The sequence below is a fragment of the Papio anubis genome, chromosome 2 (genome assembly GCF_008728515.1).
Source record: "Papio anubis isolate 15944 chromosome 2, Panubis1.0, whole genome shotgun sequence".
Lineage (NCBI taxonomy): Eukaryota > Metazoa > Chordata > Mammalia > Primates > Cercopithecidae > Papio > Papio anubis.
Window position 1 is genome coordinate 67,011,459 of NC_044977.1, and position 19,446 is coordinate 67,030,904.

Genomic DNA, 19,446 nt, shown 5'->3' on the forward strand with positions numbered 1-19,446 from the left:
TAAGAGGGCTGGCCGTGGTGGCTCACGCCTGTAATCCCCGCACTGTGGGAGGCTGAGGCGGGCAGATCACCTGAGGTCAGGAGTTCAAGACCACCCAGGCCAACATGGTGACACCCCATCTCTACAAAAAATATATATATATATATATATACGAAGATGAGGCGGGCATGGTGGTGCACGCCTGTAGTCCTAGCTACTCAGGAGGCCGAGACAGAACTGTCTGAACCCGGGAGGCGGTGGTTCCAGTGAGCTGAGACCGAGATCGATCGTGCCACTGCACTCTAGCCTGGGCAACAGAGGAAGATTCCATTCCCCCAACCCCACCACCCCCCCCAAAAAAAACAAAAAACAGAAAAGGAGACCCAGAGTTGAAAACAGAACCCTCCTCTCCACTTCAGGTAATTCTACACTTCTTGCCATGTAGTTGCCTGAAGGTGGGATTCCGAAAATGATTTTTTTTTTTTTAGGTTGTTACCCAGGCTGGAGTGAGTGGTGCAATCTCCCAGCTCACTGCAACCTCTGCACTCCCGAGTTCAGCAATTCTCCTCGGCCTCACAGTGGCTGGGATTACGAGTTACCCACCCACCACAGCGCAGCCCTGGTTTTGTATTTTTAGTAGAGAACAGGGTTTCATCATGATGGCTGGCTGGTCGCCGAACTTCTGGCCTCAAGAGATCTACCTGCGCGCTCTAAAGTGCTGCAGTTACGAAGCGTCAACTCCTGCTCTAACCAAATGTAGCACAAATGTACAGCAAATATATACGTGCAAGCTAGTGCCAAATTACGGCAATGGAGAAACTTATTTATAAAGTCTGGATTTTGTTGACAATTAGCATGACTTGCCTGGCAAAGAACCACAACTGTCACGTCAGATGCACCCTCTGCTGGAACACCTTGTCACCACACAAGAAACAGGGCTGTAACAAAGTCATGCATTAAGTTTCCTCAGTTGAGGATCTGAGGTGGGTGGTGGCACAGGGTAGGGTGGGGTAGAGTGGGGTGGGGTGGGGTGCGGTGAGGTGGGTGGGGGCGGCAGCAGGGTAAATAAACCATTACGGCACATAAAATAATTACACACATAAAAATATTCTAATTTATATTTTATTGCATTATGAAAATACATTTGGCAAAGTAATCTAGGCTCCAAGTTGAAATAAAAGAAAATTCTGAAGAGTGTACTGATTTTTAAAATGTGAAATAGATGTATTCTAACCAATACATACTAGCACTCTTATTAGGCCAAAACCCAGTAAACCTAATTTTTATAATTCCATATGAAATTACAAGGCGTTTTGCATTCATTCATTTTATGATTAGCACAAATCTTGAGAACTGACCCTCATTTTATCAAAACCAATGTTAAATTCCTGTTCAGAAGACAATTTGAAACACTACCGAAAATTTTCAATTCCTTTGGTTTTATAAGTTGCATTTTCATCCTTACCATGTTACATTTTTTCATAATCAAACATTGTAGCAGCTTTAGATTCTGCCCAAGTACCTTTAAGTAAACTAGTATATTACATTTACATTATTTGAAAAATCGCTGATTTTACAAATGCAAAAATGCATAAATACATGCCTATCTACACCAGCAAAACAAAATACTCTGAATCTCAACACTTTTAACAGGCCACACTTTCTGGCCGAGGATTTCTGGGATGCCTTTCTAAGCCACAAGGCCTGGCTGGCAATTCCACTGCTCCAAAACACACTTCTGAAAGGTGTAGTTACAATAAACCCTAAGCAGGTTAAATTTATCTAATAATCAACATTTAAAATATGACATTTTCACTACTTTTGCTACATTTTTCAGAACTGAAAATATATATTTTTCAAAAATGTACAAGGATATTTTCACTTTTTAAAAGGGAAAAGTGCTAAAAACATAATACATCTCTCTCTCTCTTTCCTCATCAGAATCTTCAAATTTTTTTTACATGTTGGGTTATAGTCTAGAGAACAGGTAAGTCATCTGCTCAAGGTCAGAAACAAAGTATCTTTAATCACTGAGGTCTCCATTCTTCATTTAGATCTTTTAACAGGACTTTGCTTGATGTATGTTAAGAAACATGCGTAAAATCAGACTTTTAAAAATTCATAAGTGAATCAGTTATTATTAGAATTGACATTTTCATTAAGCAAAGTCTGTGTTAAGTGCACCTATGAATACTTGTGGAAATTTACTTCCAAATGGCCATCATTATCTAAAACCAGCTGAACAAGCTTTCCCAGTTTAACTACAGAAGTATTCCACCTACCCTAAAGATATTCCATGAGCATTCTACAATTATCTGTATAAACAGCAACAAGTTTGATCTATGATCAACATATGAATATCTAATAAATATTAAAACTATTAAACTATAGATTAAAATGCAGATCTCTCATAGAGTTAAGTGATGTCATTTTGGTACATTCACCATTATTGTACTTTATTTAATAAAGAAATACATTTGCCCTTGCAAATACAGCAATTGCAAGTTTACAAATAAAACCACAGACCTCAAAGTCATAATGCTAAATCTTCAACTTGTAACCAACAAAAGTAAATCAATTTGTTTACAAATGGTCCATGGCACTACAATTAAAATAAAAAATATCAAAGGTCACAGGATCTTAGGTAGGTTTACTGACAATTTCATAAATATTCAAAAGAAAATCTCAAAATTTCTAAACTTAAATTTGCTTCATTGTAACATTTTTGAAAAAATTTTTTAAAATTTACATGTTTAATTTTTCTCCCCTCTTGGATATAGTAAATCAATATTCAGATTTTAACTATTAGACATAGTCATAAATATATCATCTAGCTGTTGTGAACTTGACAGTCAAGTCAGTCAGTAGTATACTATCCTACAAACATAAATGGATCCAAATAGTTTTGGTATTTATAGTCATGACGATTTAAGTAGTCAAAACGCAAAACTTGTGGTTGCCCCCCAAATCACCCAAAAGCATATGATACAGTGTCAGAAACTGTTTGCATCAGTTTTAGAAGCCCATCTGTGTATTTCAGGTATCTGAAACTTAAAAAAAGGGGATTCTTCCATATTTTGATAAAAATGTACTCGAATATTTCATAACATTAATATTTATTGCTTTATATGAATACTGTATTGAAAGCCCAAGCATTCAGTTTACACACAGAAATTATACAATTATATACCGCTTCACAAAGGCAGTGAACACATTACATTCTACAAAATCTACTTTACAGAAATTTAAAAACTCTAAATATCAAAAGGTACAGTTGAAGAAACAGGTATAAATTTGGCAGCCAGTAATTTTGACAGGGAAGTTGCAGTTTGCATGACTTTAAATATGTAAATTTGAAAATATTGAATTTAGAGTAATCATTGTGCTTTGTGTTGATCTGAAAAATATAACACTGGCTGTCGAAGAAGCATGTTCAAAAATATTTAATTCACTCCAAAATGTCATACAAATTATGGTGGTTTCTATGCACCCCTAAAGCTTCAGTCATTTAGCTCAGGTACATACTAAAGTAATATATTAATTCTTCCAGTACAGTGGTGTTTCATACCATTGACATTTGCATACTCTAGAATAATTTAGAAAGACACGTGTAATATTCACAATGTTCAGAAAAGCAAGCAAAAGGTCAAGGAACCTGCTTGGTTCTTCTGAGATGGTCTCATATCAGCTTCATAAACATTCATTCTACAAAATAGTAAGCTAACATTTGAACACAATTTCCAAGATAAAGCATATTTTCTCATAAATAATGAAGTCTTTTTCTCAGGCACCTCAAAAGTATACAAAAGAATTTGAGTTTGAACAGATCTCTTGGAATGTGTTTAACCTGGTATTTCAACAGACTTAAGATTTCCAGGGTTTCACAAGGGCCAGATTTTATTTCAATTACTCAGAAGAGAAAGAAAATGTCTTCTGAAAGAGGTGAACTCAATCATTACCAATAGAAAAAGTATCCACTGTATTCATCTCTTATAGAAACAGAAAAATATAACATTTCCCCCCTTAGAATAATATATATATATGTATGTATATATGACTTAAAGTTCCATAGTACGTAGCCAAACAATAAAATCTGGAAACCAGCATGAAACCCTATAATTCACATGTTAAAATGTTGAAACTATGACCAAAATATGAAAACTGCTAGAGCTATCAGAAAGAGACAAGACAAAAAGCTTCTTGCATATGTATAAACTAAAAGTGATAATCTCAAAAAAACTTTTCAAAATTATAATTACCTTCCAGTTTAAAAACTTTAATCCTAAATTTAAAAAAAAAAAAAAAAATCTATACACAAACCACTGATTTGCCCAGACCAAAAAAAGGAAAAAAAAAAAAAGAAAAGTCAGCGGTAAGGTAAGCAGGACCCAGAGGAGCTGATATTCACAGTTCTTACATGTACAACTCTTTCAGGAATTATCCATAAAGTACTTTATTTTACAACCTGCTTCTCTTGTAAAACTAAAGGTCCACTTTATTACATAAAAGTTTTATACAGTGTTAAAACCAGAACTGTATGTAAAATACTGCATCTAAATGTTTCTAAATAGTTAGTCTTGTTCCATTGGTTCATCGGTGACTTCTGTGGCTTCATCATCATTTTCCATGGATGATTCTGAAAGAATCTCTCCAGTTTTACTGGAATTGGATCCTACTAATTCTTCTGTTTCACGGCAGTCAGAAGAACCACTACTTACAGGGCCTTCGTTTTCACCACCTTCAGAATGTAGTAAATCTTTCTCAGCTTGAGACACATCAGATTCCTCCATTTGATTATTTTCCTCAGAAGTCTCTTCATTCACAGTTAAGGCATCATCAGATTCTTTTTCTTGATTTTTTCTTTCTGGGATCATTTCTCTTGATGTCATAAAAGACTCTAAAAATAAGCAAATGTTGTTGTAGTTAAATTTTATTTTCAAAATACCTCCACAGTTAAGTTTCATGAATTCTGATATTCTATAGTTCAAATCACATCCCCTGAAATTCAGCAGCAACTACATACAGGTGGGAGAAAAGCCCAACATCAGCATTATAAGGAGTTCCATTATGTAAAATTCTTTCACGAAAAAAATGAAGTACAAGAATTTGAGGATCTCCTTACTCCACCCTTTTACAGATGGTCTCTAAATACCTTCTTCTTCCTCTTCATCCTCTTCTTCATCCTCTTCTGTACAGTGCTGCCGGGTACAACGGCTTTCTTTGTCTTTATCCTGAGATGAAGATGATGCTTCTGTTTCTTCTACCATAACTGAAGAAATTTCACTGGAAGTTGTCTGACTGGCTGTTTCTCTGACTTCACTTTCTTTGTCAAACCTGAGTCTTTTTACCTCATGCCCCTCAGCTTCCACAGCATCTTCATCTGGATGTTTATTTTTCAAAGGGCTCACTGAGGAAACTTGTGATTCAGATGTCGAAGAGTCACTGTAAATGTTTTTTTAAAGTGTCATTAATAAGATTATTTTCCCCATCTTCTACATCCCCATTTTTAAGGTTAAATAATGTTTTAAATTGTATTTTAGTGCCAAAGTTAAATTATAACACCTGAGCAAAGAAAAACACAAGAGAATAATTTCAAGGTAACCTAAACTGTTTGATGAATAATTCCCAGGAGGACTCAGAAAAGCTGTATGACCTTTCTGTGCAATTCTCCAGTAAGTTAAATTTCTCCTACAATAAACCCACAAGTCTTCCATACAGACATACTCTCTAAGTCCTCTCCCTCAATTAGTCTCCCTTCCCTTAAAATGATACAGAAAATTTGAAGATAAAAATAAAAGGTGTCCTTTTATGAACTACAGTGAGAAACGATTCACAAAACCAACTTATTTATAAAGATCTTTTCTCTTTTCAAGTAACTTTCGGAAATAACAAATAAAATGGATCATATCTACTTTACTTTTAGACCCTACATAAACAGTCTCCACAAAGTAGCAATTTTAAAGTCTTGTCTGTGTCCACCTTCAACATTTGCTACACCTGCAAAGAGAAGCCAGTGCTCCTATAAACTGCATGAAAACCTTGTTCTGTCCCTCAGAACTTATAAATAGTGATAAGTCCTGATGAAATGTTAACTTTTAATAAATATAAAACACATACAAACCTGTGATTTTTCTCTTCATTTTGCTGCAAATTTGCCTCTTTGCTGTCTGTGCTCTCAGGCAACCCATTTGTTGTCATGGGGGCTGACAAAGAAACCTTTGGTCGATTAAGTGGCCTAGGTGTCCCAGGCCCATTTATATTAGACCTATAATAAGATAAATGAACATCATTTCTTATTTTTATAAAAAGTCATCCCTCTTAAGGTATGCTGATGTGAATATATCACAGAAGTATTTGCTGCAACTTTGTTTTCAGGCCCATGCCTTACCAAATTAACTAATTCTACGTAGTTCATCCTATAGTATCCATAAAATGCCCAATTTTTAGAAAGTACACTAAGCCTGCTACTCAAAATCAGGACAATGCAAACTCTGTAGGTATCAAAAATCTAGAATCTCACCTCTCAGTATAGCTTGGTGAATTTCCAGGAAACATAACACCATTCATTCGATTTAAACTATTGGAATTGTTTTTCCTATAAGAAAAGAAAATATACTTGTGGATGACTTGATTTTTTTTTTATTTTATTTTAGATGGAGTCTGGCTTTGTCACCCAAGCTGGAGTGCAGTGGTGCAATCTCGGCTCACTGCAACCTCCACTTCCCAGATTCAAGAGTTTCTTGTGCCTCAGCCTCCCAAGTAGCTGGGATTATAGGCGTGCGCTGCCACACCCGGCTAATTTTTGTATTTTTAGCAGAGACGGGGTTTTTTGCCATGTTGGCCAGGCTAGCCTCGAACTCATGACCTCAAGTGATCAGCCCACCTCGGTCTTCCAAAGTTTTGGGATTACAGGCGTAAACAACCACACCCCCTTTTTTCTTTTAAATAACAAGAATTAGTTCATGTTAAGAGTGCAAGGATCCATGATTCCACCCAACGCTCCCCGCTCAAGATCTTATGGGGTAGATGCCATTTGAAGCAAAGAGAGTGTGATGGTTGATCCTGGTATAACATCAGGAGCTTTAAATCCCGAAAATGTGGGGTTGCTCCTCTTGGGCCAGCAGTTTGCCGTTGCTGCTAAGTTTGGAAACATTTGTGGTGATAGCTGCCTAATAACGGGGTGGCAAAGTACACCCCCAAACTCAAAATATTTCCCCAATGTCTTTTTAACCATTGTTTTTTTCTCCTCAAAGACTGGGATCTCAGACACAATGGCAGGTAGAGCAATGGAGCCATCCATGCACTGATCTAGAAACATTCTCACAGCATAATAGGTTGTCATCTGTGCTTTCTTGGCAACTAACTTGACTTGCGTAGCTTGCGCAGAGGGGATTCAAACTCTCCAAAAAGAAATGTGAACATTAATTCTCCGACCCACGGTCTTGAGCTGATCCAGTCTATGGCTGATTCTGCATTGTAGCTCATTAGCAGATCAGCACTCTCACCATGTGAAAGTCTTCCAATAGATGCCATCATTGCCTTGAATCGTCTCTGAACTTGGAGACTGCTGGCGCAAATCTTATCACTTGATCCAGCGGCAACACCTATCAAAAGGTCACAGCAGTGGCGGAGAACTGATGACTTCTCAAGGACAATAAAGTTAGGCATATCTTTGAATCCGCTAGCACAAGGAGTATCCATTTCCTTGTTCTTGTTCTCAACCACAATATTAGACCTCTTGCTCACACCAACACTCAGTAATGTCTCGTGTAACCCATCAAATATAAAACACAAGAATACTAAACTGGGGGTCACGGGGTGGAAATGAGATTTATGTGCTGGGTCTAGCATAGACTTGGCTGCTTTTTTAATGTCCTTAACATCCCCAATGCCGGGTTGGGGTTCCAATGCATCCAGTGGATACTGTCTGCTTTTCCCGGATAGCTCAAAACTTCCTTGAAGGTCAGGGAGCCCACTCCTGTCCATTGCGTCATCTGTTGGGCTGCTGGTCTGTGAGTCCTTTCTTAGATGAGACATTGTGGGTGATTGGTTCCGACTTAATTCTTTCATTTTGGTAAGAATCATGGGTCTAAAAGATCTTTTGTAAGATCTGTCACAGACCCAAACAAAAAGACTGTGAGAATTAACACAGGCATACAATTTAAGAAAAGAATCCATTATTAGTCACTATGACTTGACTCTGCACTTCTTTACCATTTTTCCAAAATACCTCACACTCATTAGGAAAACAAAACATATTCTGGTTCATAAAGGAAATTTTTATCATATATATATATTTTTTAATAGTTTTTCTGTCAAGAAATATAGTATGGGATTATTTTAGTATCTTATTTAGCAACTTAAGTATATTCTTGAGAACATTCTAAAAACAAATTGGGCTGGGTGTGGTGGTTCACACCGGTAATCTCAGCACTTTGGGAGGCTAAGGTGGAAGGATCACGTAAACCCCCAAGAGTTTAAGGCTGCAGTGAGCTACGATCACTCATCACTGCACTCCAGCCTGGGTAACTCAGTAGTCTATGAAAGCAGAGTCAGATTAACCTTAAACCAATGGTTCTCAGCAGGGGACAACCTCCCCTCTCTGCCTTTCACATCTCCAGGGGACATGTGGCAATGTCTAAAGATATTTGGAGGGCAACACTACTGGCATAAATGGGTAGAGGTCAAGAACACTGCTAAACCTCTTATAATCCCCAGGATATCCACTCACAACAGAATTATCTGGCACAAAATGTCCATAGTTCCAAGGTTGAGAAATTGTGTCCAAATTTAATTCTTACTTTGCCATATATAAATCTTGACAACTGCAAATATTTTCCATCATAAAGAGAAAAGCCATCAAGTAACTATTCCAAACATGGGAATTATGCCCTAGAGATACCCTGGAAAGGCATCTAGAATGGCATCTCAGGGACATGGGTGCCACCACAGTATGTAAATCCAACAATATTAAAATTACAGTAAATCACCAATCGTTTTAATCCAAATCTCTTTACCAGAAAAAACATACAGATGATGTTATCAGTAATATTCTACTTTGGGGACTGAATGGTAGGTTCACAAGTATGTTATCACACTTAATTACATATAAAATTCAGTCTGTTTTAATAATTTATTAGAAGCAATAAAATGATTAAATATAGTAAATAATATACTAGAAATAGAAAAAATATACTTACTCTGAAGAAGGATAAACACAGCTAACAACCATCACATTCTGCAATAATAAAAATCAGTGATTTAGTATGAAGAAAAGTACTACAACATAAAGTTTAATCATTTGTTTCTAAAATCACTCTGGTGGGTTAAATTTCCATTGATTCTAATTTTGCTAATGAAGGAAAATAAATGGTTAAAAATGAAAACTGGTAAAACAAAAACTAAAACAATTACAAAGGACCAAAAGAGAATATCCTACTCAGCCACTGATTTTTTTCCTACTTATTTTTTGTCCTAGTTATTCTAGACCCCTAACATCATATACTATATGCAGTAGAGGAACTAAGCTCAGATGGAATCAACAAAGATGTTGAGAGATTGAAGTACTTAGGACACATGTAATTGATTTTCCTTACAAAGCAACACCCAATCCACAGCCTGTTATGTTGCATCATATATCCCACAGAAAGACTCAAACCTTTTTTTAATATATTTATATGATCTTCCCGGTAAAAATAACTTTACTAATATTCAGTGTTCGCTGAAAGTTTATTATGAGTCACAGTAAGTGTTCTGCATTTAATCCCCTTCATAGCCCTATTATTAACCACATTTTACAGAGGAGAAAACTAACTGGCCCAAGGTCACACAACTATGAAGCACTGCAACCCTGATTTAAAGGCAGGGCACCTGATATGACTACTGTAACATACTGCTTCTTTATCCAAAGATCTCAAAAATGTAATTATTACAACTCCTGGAGCTGAAAAATAAGTACTGATGAGCCATCTCAGTTTCCTGGCCTTTGGGGATATTATTCAATTGAGTGTACAGAGGATCAACAAAATATATTAATCCAGTATGGCCTCAAGAACTTTTGTAAATCACTATGTAATGGTTTTTGATTCCTGTTCCCAGGGTAAAATGAAGTGAATTTGAACCAGATCCTTAAATGAACACTGAAGTGTTTTTGGACCAATCATCAACTGAAAATTAGAACCCATTAGTCCAATCTTGGTTCTCACAGGGCTCCTTCATTTTTCACTCAAGACAAGTCAATATCTTACTTTTCATTCCCTTAAATACCTTGAGTCTTTGTTCTTCACACCATTTCCTTTTTTTTTTTTTTTTTTTCCCTGAGACAAGAGTCTCGCTTTGTTGCCCAGGCTGGAGTGCAATGGTGCCATCTCAGCTCACTGCAACCTGCGCCTCCTAGGTTCAAGCAATTCTCCTACCTCAGCCTCCTGAGTAGCTAGGTTTACAAGTGTGCACCACCACGCCCGGTTAGTTTTTGTATTTTTTGCAGAGACAGGGTTTCACCATGTTGGCCAGGCTGGTCTGGAACTCCTGACCTCGTGATTCACCCACCTCAGCCTCCCAAAATGCTGGGATTACAGGCATGAGCCACCGCACCAGGCCCACACCATTTCTTTTATTCAGAATACCCTTCCCTTATTCTAACACTCCCTCAACCCCCTCCACACACAAACACTAATGTTTATCTCTAAATCTGACCTGCATGTTTCTACTCAATACCTCATTTACATGCTTGGCACCAACAAGTTTTCCCAAGTTATGTACCTCTGAACTCCAGAATTGGGAAAATGAATTCCATAGGTAAGTTTATAAAACGCTCTATAAAGTTAAAATAGCTATTATAACTTCTCAGAACCTTTAATAAGTTGATGTACACTATGAATTTCCAAGAAATAATAAGCTGCTTTCCCCCAAACTTCAATGATCAACACACAAACCCTCCTCTACCCGCTGCTATTAAGTTTCTCCGTAAAACACAGAATGCAATTTGGAAAACAATTTGGGAAACTCAAGGTAGGCTAGAAAACATATTTCAAGAAGCGGTACCTGAAACAGATCTTACTCAATGTTCTTTTCTGAAATAAAAGCTATTACACCACAGCATAATATAATTCCAATAATAAAATAAATACCTTTTCTACTCCTCTGAGAAATTTGTCTGTTCCTGTATAGTTTCTCCTTGGATCCGTTAACAATTCACATAGTCGCTGAATAGTAAAAGGGATACTGCAAAAAAGTATAATTTTACAGTGTGAGATCACTGATAATCAAGAGAACTAGGAACATTATTTCTTTTGCTAGGTAAAGCTGTATCTAGTCACCCATGTGTTAAGCTACAAAAGAAAATGCTATAATAGGGAAATAAACGGATGAGTCTTTTAAAAGTAGACAATAAAATAAGCATACCTTTCTATTTAACAAAAAACCAACTCTCCCTTCCTTTAAAAAGCAATAAAGGCAGGCGGGGAGAGGTGAATGGTTAATGGGTACAAAAATATAGTTAGGCCGGGTGCGGTGGCTCAAGCCTGTAATCCCAGCACTTTGGGAGGCCGAGACGGGGGGATCACGAGGCCAGGAGATCGAGACCATCCTGGCTAACACGGTGAAACCCTGTCTCTACTAAAAAATACAAAAAACTAGCCGGACGAGGTGGCGGGCGTCTGTAGTCCCAGCTACTTGGGAGGCTGAGGCAGGAGAATGGCGTGAACCGGGAGGCGGAGCTTGCAGTGAGCTGAGATCCGGCCACTGCACTCCAGCCTGGGCGACAAAGCGAGACTCCGTCTCCAAAAAAATAAATAAATAAATAAATAAATATAGTTAGATAGAATGAATAAGATCTAGTATTTAATAGTACAACAGGTTGACAACAATAATTTATTGTACATTTTAAAATAACTAAGAATATAAGTGAACTGTTTGTAACACAAAGCACACATAAATGCTTGAGGTGATGGACACCCCATTTACCCTGATGTGATTATTATGCATTGTATGCCTGTATCCAAATATCTCAAGTACCCCATAAACATATAAACCTACTATTTACTCACGGAATTTTTTTTAAAGCAACTTAGAACACCCAAAATCAACAGAAAGCTTCAAAACTGAGGAAAAAGTTTTTATGTAATATTCTAAATCCTGATAATTTGATTTGTGTTACAACAGAAGTAACACAAATAATAATCAAGCTGGGGTTTATTTAATATAGAAATTTTTCCTCAAGTATTCTTCTGCACTGAAAGGTTTCTTTAAAACGTTCACACAAAACCACAAATAAAGTATTTTAAATGCGGTTCTGCTCCATTATTACAATTTCATATATAATCTACACGTTTAATCCAACTTAAAATATACACAACAATATTTATTTAACTTTACCGAATACTTTCACTACACTTCAATTTTTGCTTGATCGTAGTAAATACAAAACTGATATAAGTTGGAACTAAAATCATTTTATAAATATTTTTAAGTTTTGAGCTCATGTAGCTATTAGCATTCATAAGTATTACAAACTGAACAGAACAGCAGTTATGAGCACGAGGTACGACAAATGCAGCTAAGAAGTACAAACAAAAATCTTCAGACTTCAGTGTCTGCCATACCAATCTATTTATTCTCTTTAATGAAAAGAATTACCAAGCCTCAAATTAATAGTTAACATTCACAAAGGTCTTCACTTTTTATAGGCAGTGTGACACAGAATTTTCTTCCACCACAAGGTATATCAGCTAGTGAGTTATAATGCCAGAACTCAAACCCAGTCTAACTTCAAATCTCATGTCCTTTCCACTGTACCACACATACTTTACAAAATTATAGTTGTTTATTTTCTAACTGGATAAACTACATTTGGTTCTCATATTCTTTGTGTCAATGCTATTCTTATGTTCAAAGTATAACATGTGCAAAAAATTCTGAAGATGCTTAAAGTACATGTTATTGATAGGAGAACAAATGTTTTTAGATAAATTTGAGAGTCCAAGAATCAATCTTTTGTCTCAAACCTAAAATCAAATCCAAACCTAAAAGTGAGAAAACTGTTTTACCAAAAGACAAGGCGCAGAATAAAAGATTCAATGTTTGCCTGAAAACACAAACATTCAGAAGCAACTAGAAATTGCTCTGGGTTTCTGAGGAAGAATACTTTTTTGCTTTTGAAAATCTACTCAGAGTGAAGTATAATGTCAAAACGAAGAATCCCTTTAAATGGGGAAGTACAAAGCACACCAACAGCATTATTAATTATGAAACAATAAGCTTACACATCTTCTGTTTCATTCCTATAAAGACAACACATAATTGGAAATCTACAGCTAATACACAAAACTAACTCCACTTTTAAAATGTTTAAGCATTTTCCGCATGTATAACAAACAGTGTCAGTTTCTCAACTGTCTGTCCATGAAACCCAGTATCATCGTGGACTTCGGAAAGTTAGTGGTATAACTCACCTTAGCTCCTCTTCTAGTTCACTGCTCTTCAAACCTTACACACACACCACATCTAAGCTATTTTCCCCATTAATCACCCCATAGTGACACTATAATTAAAAGTTTATTATTCAAAATATACAAAATCGCACCAACAGTTTGGGTATTCAACAAGTGTTTGGGTATTCAAATAGTACTTAACTGAAAAATACTGTCTAGTCGTTATGCTTTTTCTTCCAACTAAAATTTTTTCCCACATTAAAACCTAATGTTTTCTCACTAATTAAAATTACTTTTAACAGATGAGTATTTTAAAACTTCTTGTTTAACAACATTTACACTGAATGTTTTGGCTAATTTTCTTTAGAAATCTAAGTTAAATTGTAGCCAATTATTAATATTTTATGTGTTGGTTAATATTAATACTGCTTTGGGAGGGGGGTATGTGTTTACATAGCAATGCTAGCAATAACAGCCTATGATAAAACGAGTTTAAGTTCTTAGACAATTTCAGAAACTTTTTTCAAATGACTGTTATTTCGAAAAGTAAAAGAAGCTTTTAAAAGTCATTTTATCAAGTATCCAATAGATGGCACTGAAATATCACACAACACTTCCTTTTCTCACATGACAGTCTAAAACCCAACCAAACACTTCCTGCAAATCAATGTATCTACTGGAAATATTAGCATGATAAATGAATGTAACAACAGCATTGAAAGGTCTTTTACATACACACTGTACTTTTAAACTTATTCCATAAATATAAGAGCCTATTATAAACTAGAAATACCAACCTTGCTCAACAGCACAGTGGAAAGACATGTAAACAATTACAATTACAGTAATAAATAACAACGTTGTATAAAAAGTGCCATGGAGACAGAATAAACTGTACGCCAAGCTTAGTAGGCATGACACGGGGAAAACAATTTGAGGTAGGCCTCTAAAAGGAGGCACAAGAATAAACCAGATAAGCCAGTACAAAATGAATGCATTTGGTATGAGTATATGAAAGCTCTGCTCTCTGATACTCATCCATTAGACACAGCATACAAAATAGTTTATTCTAACTTCTGAAAATATTAAGACTTCTTCCACACCTACTAAGAAAAGCAAATATACGGAGAGGAGTGTTAAACACACATGCCACTAATTCTCAATGAAAAGTCTGAACTGAAATCCTTAAATTTGGTGGGGAGTGGTGACCAGATGTTCATTAGCAAAGGTATACTGTAAAACAAAAAGCTTTGGGCCAGGCACAGTGAGGCAGGCGGATCCCCTGAGGTCAGGAGTTGAAAACCAGCCTGGCCTGTAGTCCCAGCTACTCTAGAGGCTGAGGCAAAAGAATTGCTTGAATCCGGGCAGTGGAGGTTGCAGGCTGCAGTGAGCCGAGATCGAGTCACTACACTCCAGCCTGGGTGATAAGAGAGATTGTCTCAAAAAAAAAAAAAAAAAAAAGCAGCATCTGGCTTTACTCTGCAGATACATCATCTGATTTATTCATGGTAAAATGGAAAACTAAGAAGATATAAGGAACTGAAAAAAGGACATGACTAGATAGCAGCTCAAATTTTTAAAAACTGTGCCTACAACATCCAGTAACATTTTTTTAAACCCTCACACACACATTAAGGATCCACCTTTGCTAAATATATACATATTTTAACACACACACCCCCCCCCCCACACACACACGTATGTTACCCCACTAGGAGACCTTACTCAAACCGAATTTACCTAAGTCTTCATGAGTCTTATGAGTCTTGTCTGAAAACAAGGGTTCTAAACAAGTATGCTTTAAAGATTATCATGACGACTAAATATGACATAATGTATATGGCGTATTAAATCATCTAACAGTGCCTAAAATATTTTAGAAAGTTCAATAAATCTTGGTTCTTATTGTCATCATTCCGTCTACTCTTTGACAGAGATTGTGGGAAGGCACAAATGGTCCAAAGACCAACAAAACCAAAAGTACAGTTCTGTCTTTAAAAATATTCCCCTTAATTCCAAGGAAAACAACTAACCCTAATTAATAGGATCGTACATTTTACCTTATATATCTTAATTTGAATGCAAGCTGTCCCAATTTATTTATTTATTTATTTTTAAGCAGAAGTCTTGTACACCTAAAAGCTACAGAAATTCAAATACCAAGAAAGTTGCTGAATATCAGGGAAAGACATCTCAACATAAAGTAGCAATTCAATGCTATTTTTTTAAAAAATAAAATTTAAGTCGTAAGGCTAAACACTAAAGAAATAATGTCCTAAGTATGTATTTTAACCTAAATTTCTATAAAAGTACTAAGTTGAAAAGAAGGCACTCAAAAAATAAGTGCACACTTCATTCAGACTCTAAGAAAATCAGTTAACTATCTTAACTTTATATTATATAAGCAATTTTTCAACATGAAAAAGACAAAGGAAGGTAACATGTAGCACAGAGGTTACTGGAGTAAAAAGCTAAAGAAATGACCATAAAAATCCAACATCCCACTAAAAAAAAAAGTCAAAACAGTCATTCACTTTCGTTTTACCCATGTATATGTAGATTTCACTGTCTTTTCTGACTAAATGACATTAGTGATGTCTTAGTTAACATAAATACTGATTTAAACTTAACCAACTTCATGGAAACTAATAATATCTCTATTATCAAAGACTGAATAAGTTCATAATTTTGTTTACACCTACAAAGTCTTACAAAAGTCAGAAATACCATTAGAATAATGTGATATTAGCTTTACTTGAAGCAATATGCTCTTTCTGTACTCAGGCTTTAATATTTACATAAACATACACATTCATAAATATTTATATTTACGAATTTTGGGTTAACGAGTGCTGCAGACACTAGTTTACTTACATCATTGGGGTTCCTTATCATTATTAAAAGAGGCGAAATTAGCCAGGGGCAGTGGCTCACACCTGTAATCCCAGCACTCTGGGGGGCCAAGGCGGGTGCATCACCTGAGGTCAGAAGTTTGAGACCAGCCTGGCCAACGTGGTGAAACCCCATCTCTACTAAAAATACAAAAATTAGCCAGGCGTGGCTGATGCACACCTGTAATCCCAGCTACTCAGGTGCCTGCAGCAGGAGAATTGCTTAAACCCAGGTAACAGAGCAACACTCTGTCCCCACCAAAAAAAAATTCATACACATATAATTTTAAGCCTCAAATCAAATGACAGATTTCACTTATTTTTTGAGATGGTGTCTCGCTCTGTCACCCATGCGGGAGTGCAGCGGCACAATCTCGGCTCACTGCAACCTCTGCCTCCTTGGTTTAAGCGATTCTCTTGCCTCAGCCTCCTGAGTAGCTGGGACTACAGGCACTTGCCACCACGCCCGACTAATTTTTTGTATTTTTAGTAGAGATGGGGTTTCACCATGTTAGCAAGGATGGTCTCGATCTCCTGACCTTGTGATCTGCCTGCCTCAGCCTCCCAAAATGCTGAGATTACAGGCATGAGCCACCGCGCCTGGCTAATTTTGCCTCTTTTAATAATAATAAGGAACCCCAATGATGTAAGTAAACTAAAGTCTGCACCACTCCTTAACCCAAAATTCATCTATAGCAATTGTCAAAACTTTTAACAAAGTTAATCATCTCTTGGAGTTCCTATAGTATGAATTGTTATTTTATTTGCATTAAATATAACTAGCAAGAAAACGTTAATTAACTTCTGTTATTTTCAATTTTTAAGTTTATTAAAGACAGTATCACATCAAGCCATATTACCACTAGACAAGACCAGGTGGGGAACAGTAAGGAGGGGTGGTTACAAAATAATGCCAATTCTCAAGTAATTATCCTAAGAGAAAGACAGGGGGTAAAGAAAAAACAAGTAGGGGTGGGTGGGTGTGGGTTTGTGTGAGAGAGACAGAAATCTGCCACAAATAAGTACATTTTAACTAATATACTCAACAAACACTGACACAAATAATTAACAGCACAAACACCTATTTTCCCCAATTAGGGAGCACAAAAATCAGGAAGCAATAAAGTGGATCAACAGTGTCAGACAAAAAAGTAATAAATGGCTAAAGAACCATTCTCTCAGTCCCCAAATTATCTGGAGCTAACCGTAAAGCAAACCACACACAAACTGAAAATCAAATGGCGGTTATGTTTTATTCTACAATCCAGATTTTGGAGTACAAAAGTCTCATATATAACTTTAAAAGATCACAAGCAATACTCTCAGCTGTGACTGACTGTACTTGCCTAACAGATGATATAAAGATTATTAGGTATCAAAAAGGTTTCCACTTTCCAGACCTCCTCATAAATATATAAGAACGCTATTTTAGTCTACTATTCACAGAGTGAGGAGGTGGCCTACTTCAGAGAGGTCTTAGAGATAACAGCATTGACAAGAAAGGGTCAAGACTTGAGAGATTAATTTACTTTTATATTCATTATTCTTTCATTTTGAAAAATTCAGAGAACATAAAATGGTATCTTTTAAAACTTCCAGGAATGTAACTTACATGCTCTCTATTCCTCAAAATGCCTCTTCGTGTATATGCCATTATAGGAATGAACCATTACCTATTAGCAATTCCTAAATTATATTCATGGTCTCTGTAATAGGAAGAGGATTTCCATAAATGGCCCTGGTTTGAGTAAACCCATATACTGTTTTCTATTATAATCCCAATCAGAGGGCATAAAATGGTCTTTTAATTGACCATTTCATTAAAATTTTTAGTTTCGTTCATTTTAATTTTTGGTGTTTCTCAAACTGTAACTTCAGTTTTGGAGAGTAGCTATAATCTATCTTTTATGAAATTTTAAAGTTCCAAAGTAATTTTAAAAGACAAGAAAATGACCAAAAAAAAAAAGAAAAAAGAAATTAAGCATTCCACTGTGATTCTTCTATGCCTCAATACACAAAATATAGATATAAATACACTTTTATTCTTTTATTCTTTTTTTTCTAGTGCCCAGTTACTCAATATTTATTCTTTTCTTTACTCATTCATTCATCCATCCATCCATGCATCTAGTCAATCCATACTTGTCTGTTTGAGAACCTACTATATTCAGGCACTCACTCTTCTAGGCCTTGTTTGGAAAAGCCTGTTACCCTAGCTCTCCAGAAGCTTATAGTTCAGGATATCAAGTAAACAAATGCATGGACAATTTCCACTTCAAAGAGGGAAAAACTTGTACTCTGGCCGGGCGCAATGGCTCACGCCTGTAATCCCAGCACTTTGGGAGGCCGAGGCAGGCGGATCACAAGGTCAGGAGATCGAGACCATCCTGGCTAACACGGTGAAACCCTGTCTCTACTAAAAATACAAAAAAATCAGCCGGGCGTGGTGGCAGGCGCCTATAGTCCCAGCTACTCTGGAGGCTGAGGCAGGAGAATGGCATGAACCTGGGAGGCAGAAGTTGCAGAGAGCTGAGATTGCGCCACTGCACTCCAGCCTGGGTGACAGAGTGTCTCAAAAAACAAACAAACAAAAAACCCCACTTGTACTGTGATAATACACTAAAATAATTTAGAAAATGGATAATCTTTCTTATAGCAAAATACTAGGAAGCATTTAATATAAAACTTTCACAAATTAAAAGCAAAAATAACAAAAACTTACCAATAAGAAAATTAGCAAAAGAAAGCCAAAAGAGGATATAAAGGGCAATTCACAGAAAGGCTGTAAGTACATAAAAAGATGTTCCATTTCACTTGCAACCAAAGAAACACAAATATAGACACATATAGAGTACTGAAGAATTACAGTATCTGCACTTACTACAAATGAAAAAAGCATCAACAACCACATTTTGCTAAGTCAATTTTGCAGTATTGATAAACTGAAAATTAAGTGTTCATAAGCTAAACTAGCAATTACATTTCTACAAATTAAAAAAAGCAACAATGTGGCCGGGTGTGATGGCTCACGCCTGTAATCCCAGCACTTTGGGAGGCCAAGGTGGGAGGATCACCTGAGGTCAGGAATTCGAGATCAGCCTGACCAACATGGAGAAACCCCATCTCTACTAAAAACACAAAAATTA

General features: G+C 36.3%; 1 protein-coding gene across 4 annotated transcripts in view; it reads right to left on the bottom strand.

Moving 5' to 3' along the window:
- Positions 1 to 1,083: 1,083 nt before the first annotated feature.
- The window catches only part of PPP4R2 (protein phosphatase 4 regulatory subunit 2), a 70,460-nt gene continuing 52,097 nt past the window's right edge, over positions 1,084 to 19,446 (bottom strand). For 2 of the 4 annotated variants that reach the window (XM_003894184.3, XM_003894185.4), the window contains 6 exons: positions 11,109 to 11,202; positions 9,180 to 9,217; positions 6,500 to 6,574; positions 6,101 to 6,244; positions 5,132 to 5,421; positions 1,084 to 4,876 (listed from right to left, as the gene is read on the bottom strand). In XM_003894184.3, the coding sequence (XP_003894233.2) occupies positions 4,551 to 4,876; positions 5,132 to 5,421; positions 6,101 to 6,244; positions 6,500 to 6,574; positions 9,180 to 9,217; positions 11,109 to 11,202 (967 nt within the window). In that variant the 3' untranslated portion in view covers positions 1,084 to 4,550. Of the gene's footprint in view, positions 4,877 to 5,131; positions 5,422 to 6,100; positions 6,245 to 6,499; positions 6,575 to 6,918; positions 8,090 to 9,179; positions 9,218 to 11,108; positions 11,203 to 19,446 lie in introns of those variants that run through there. The other 2 variants (XM_021934228.2, XM_021934229.2) reach the window with 2 other exon arrangements.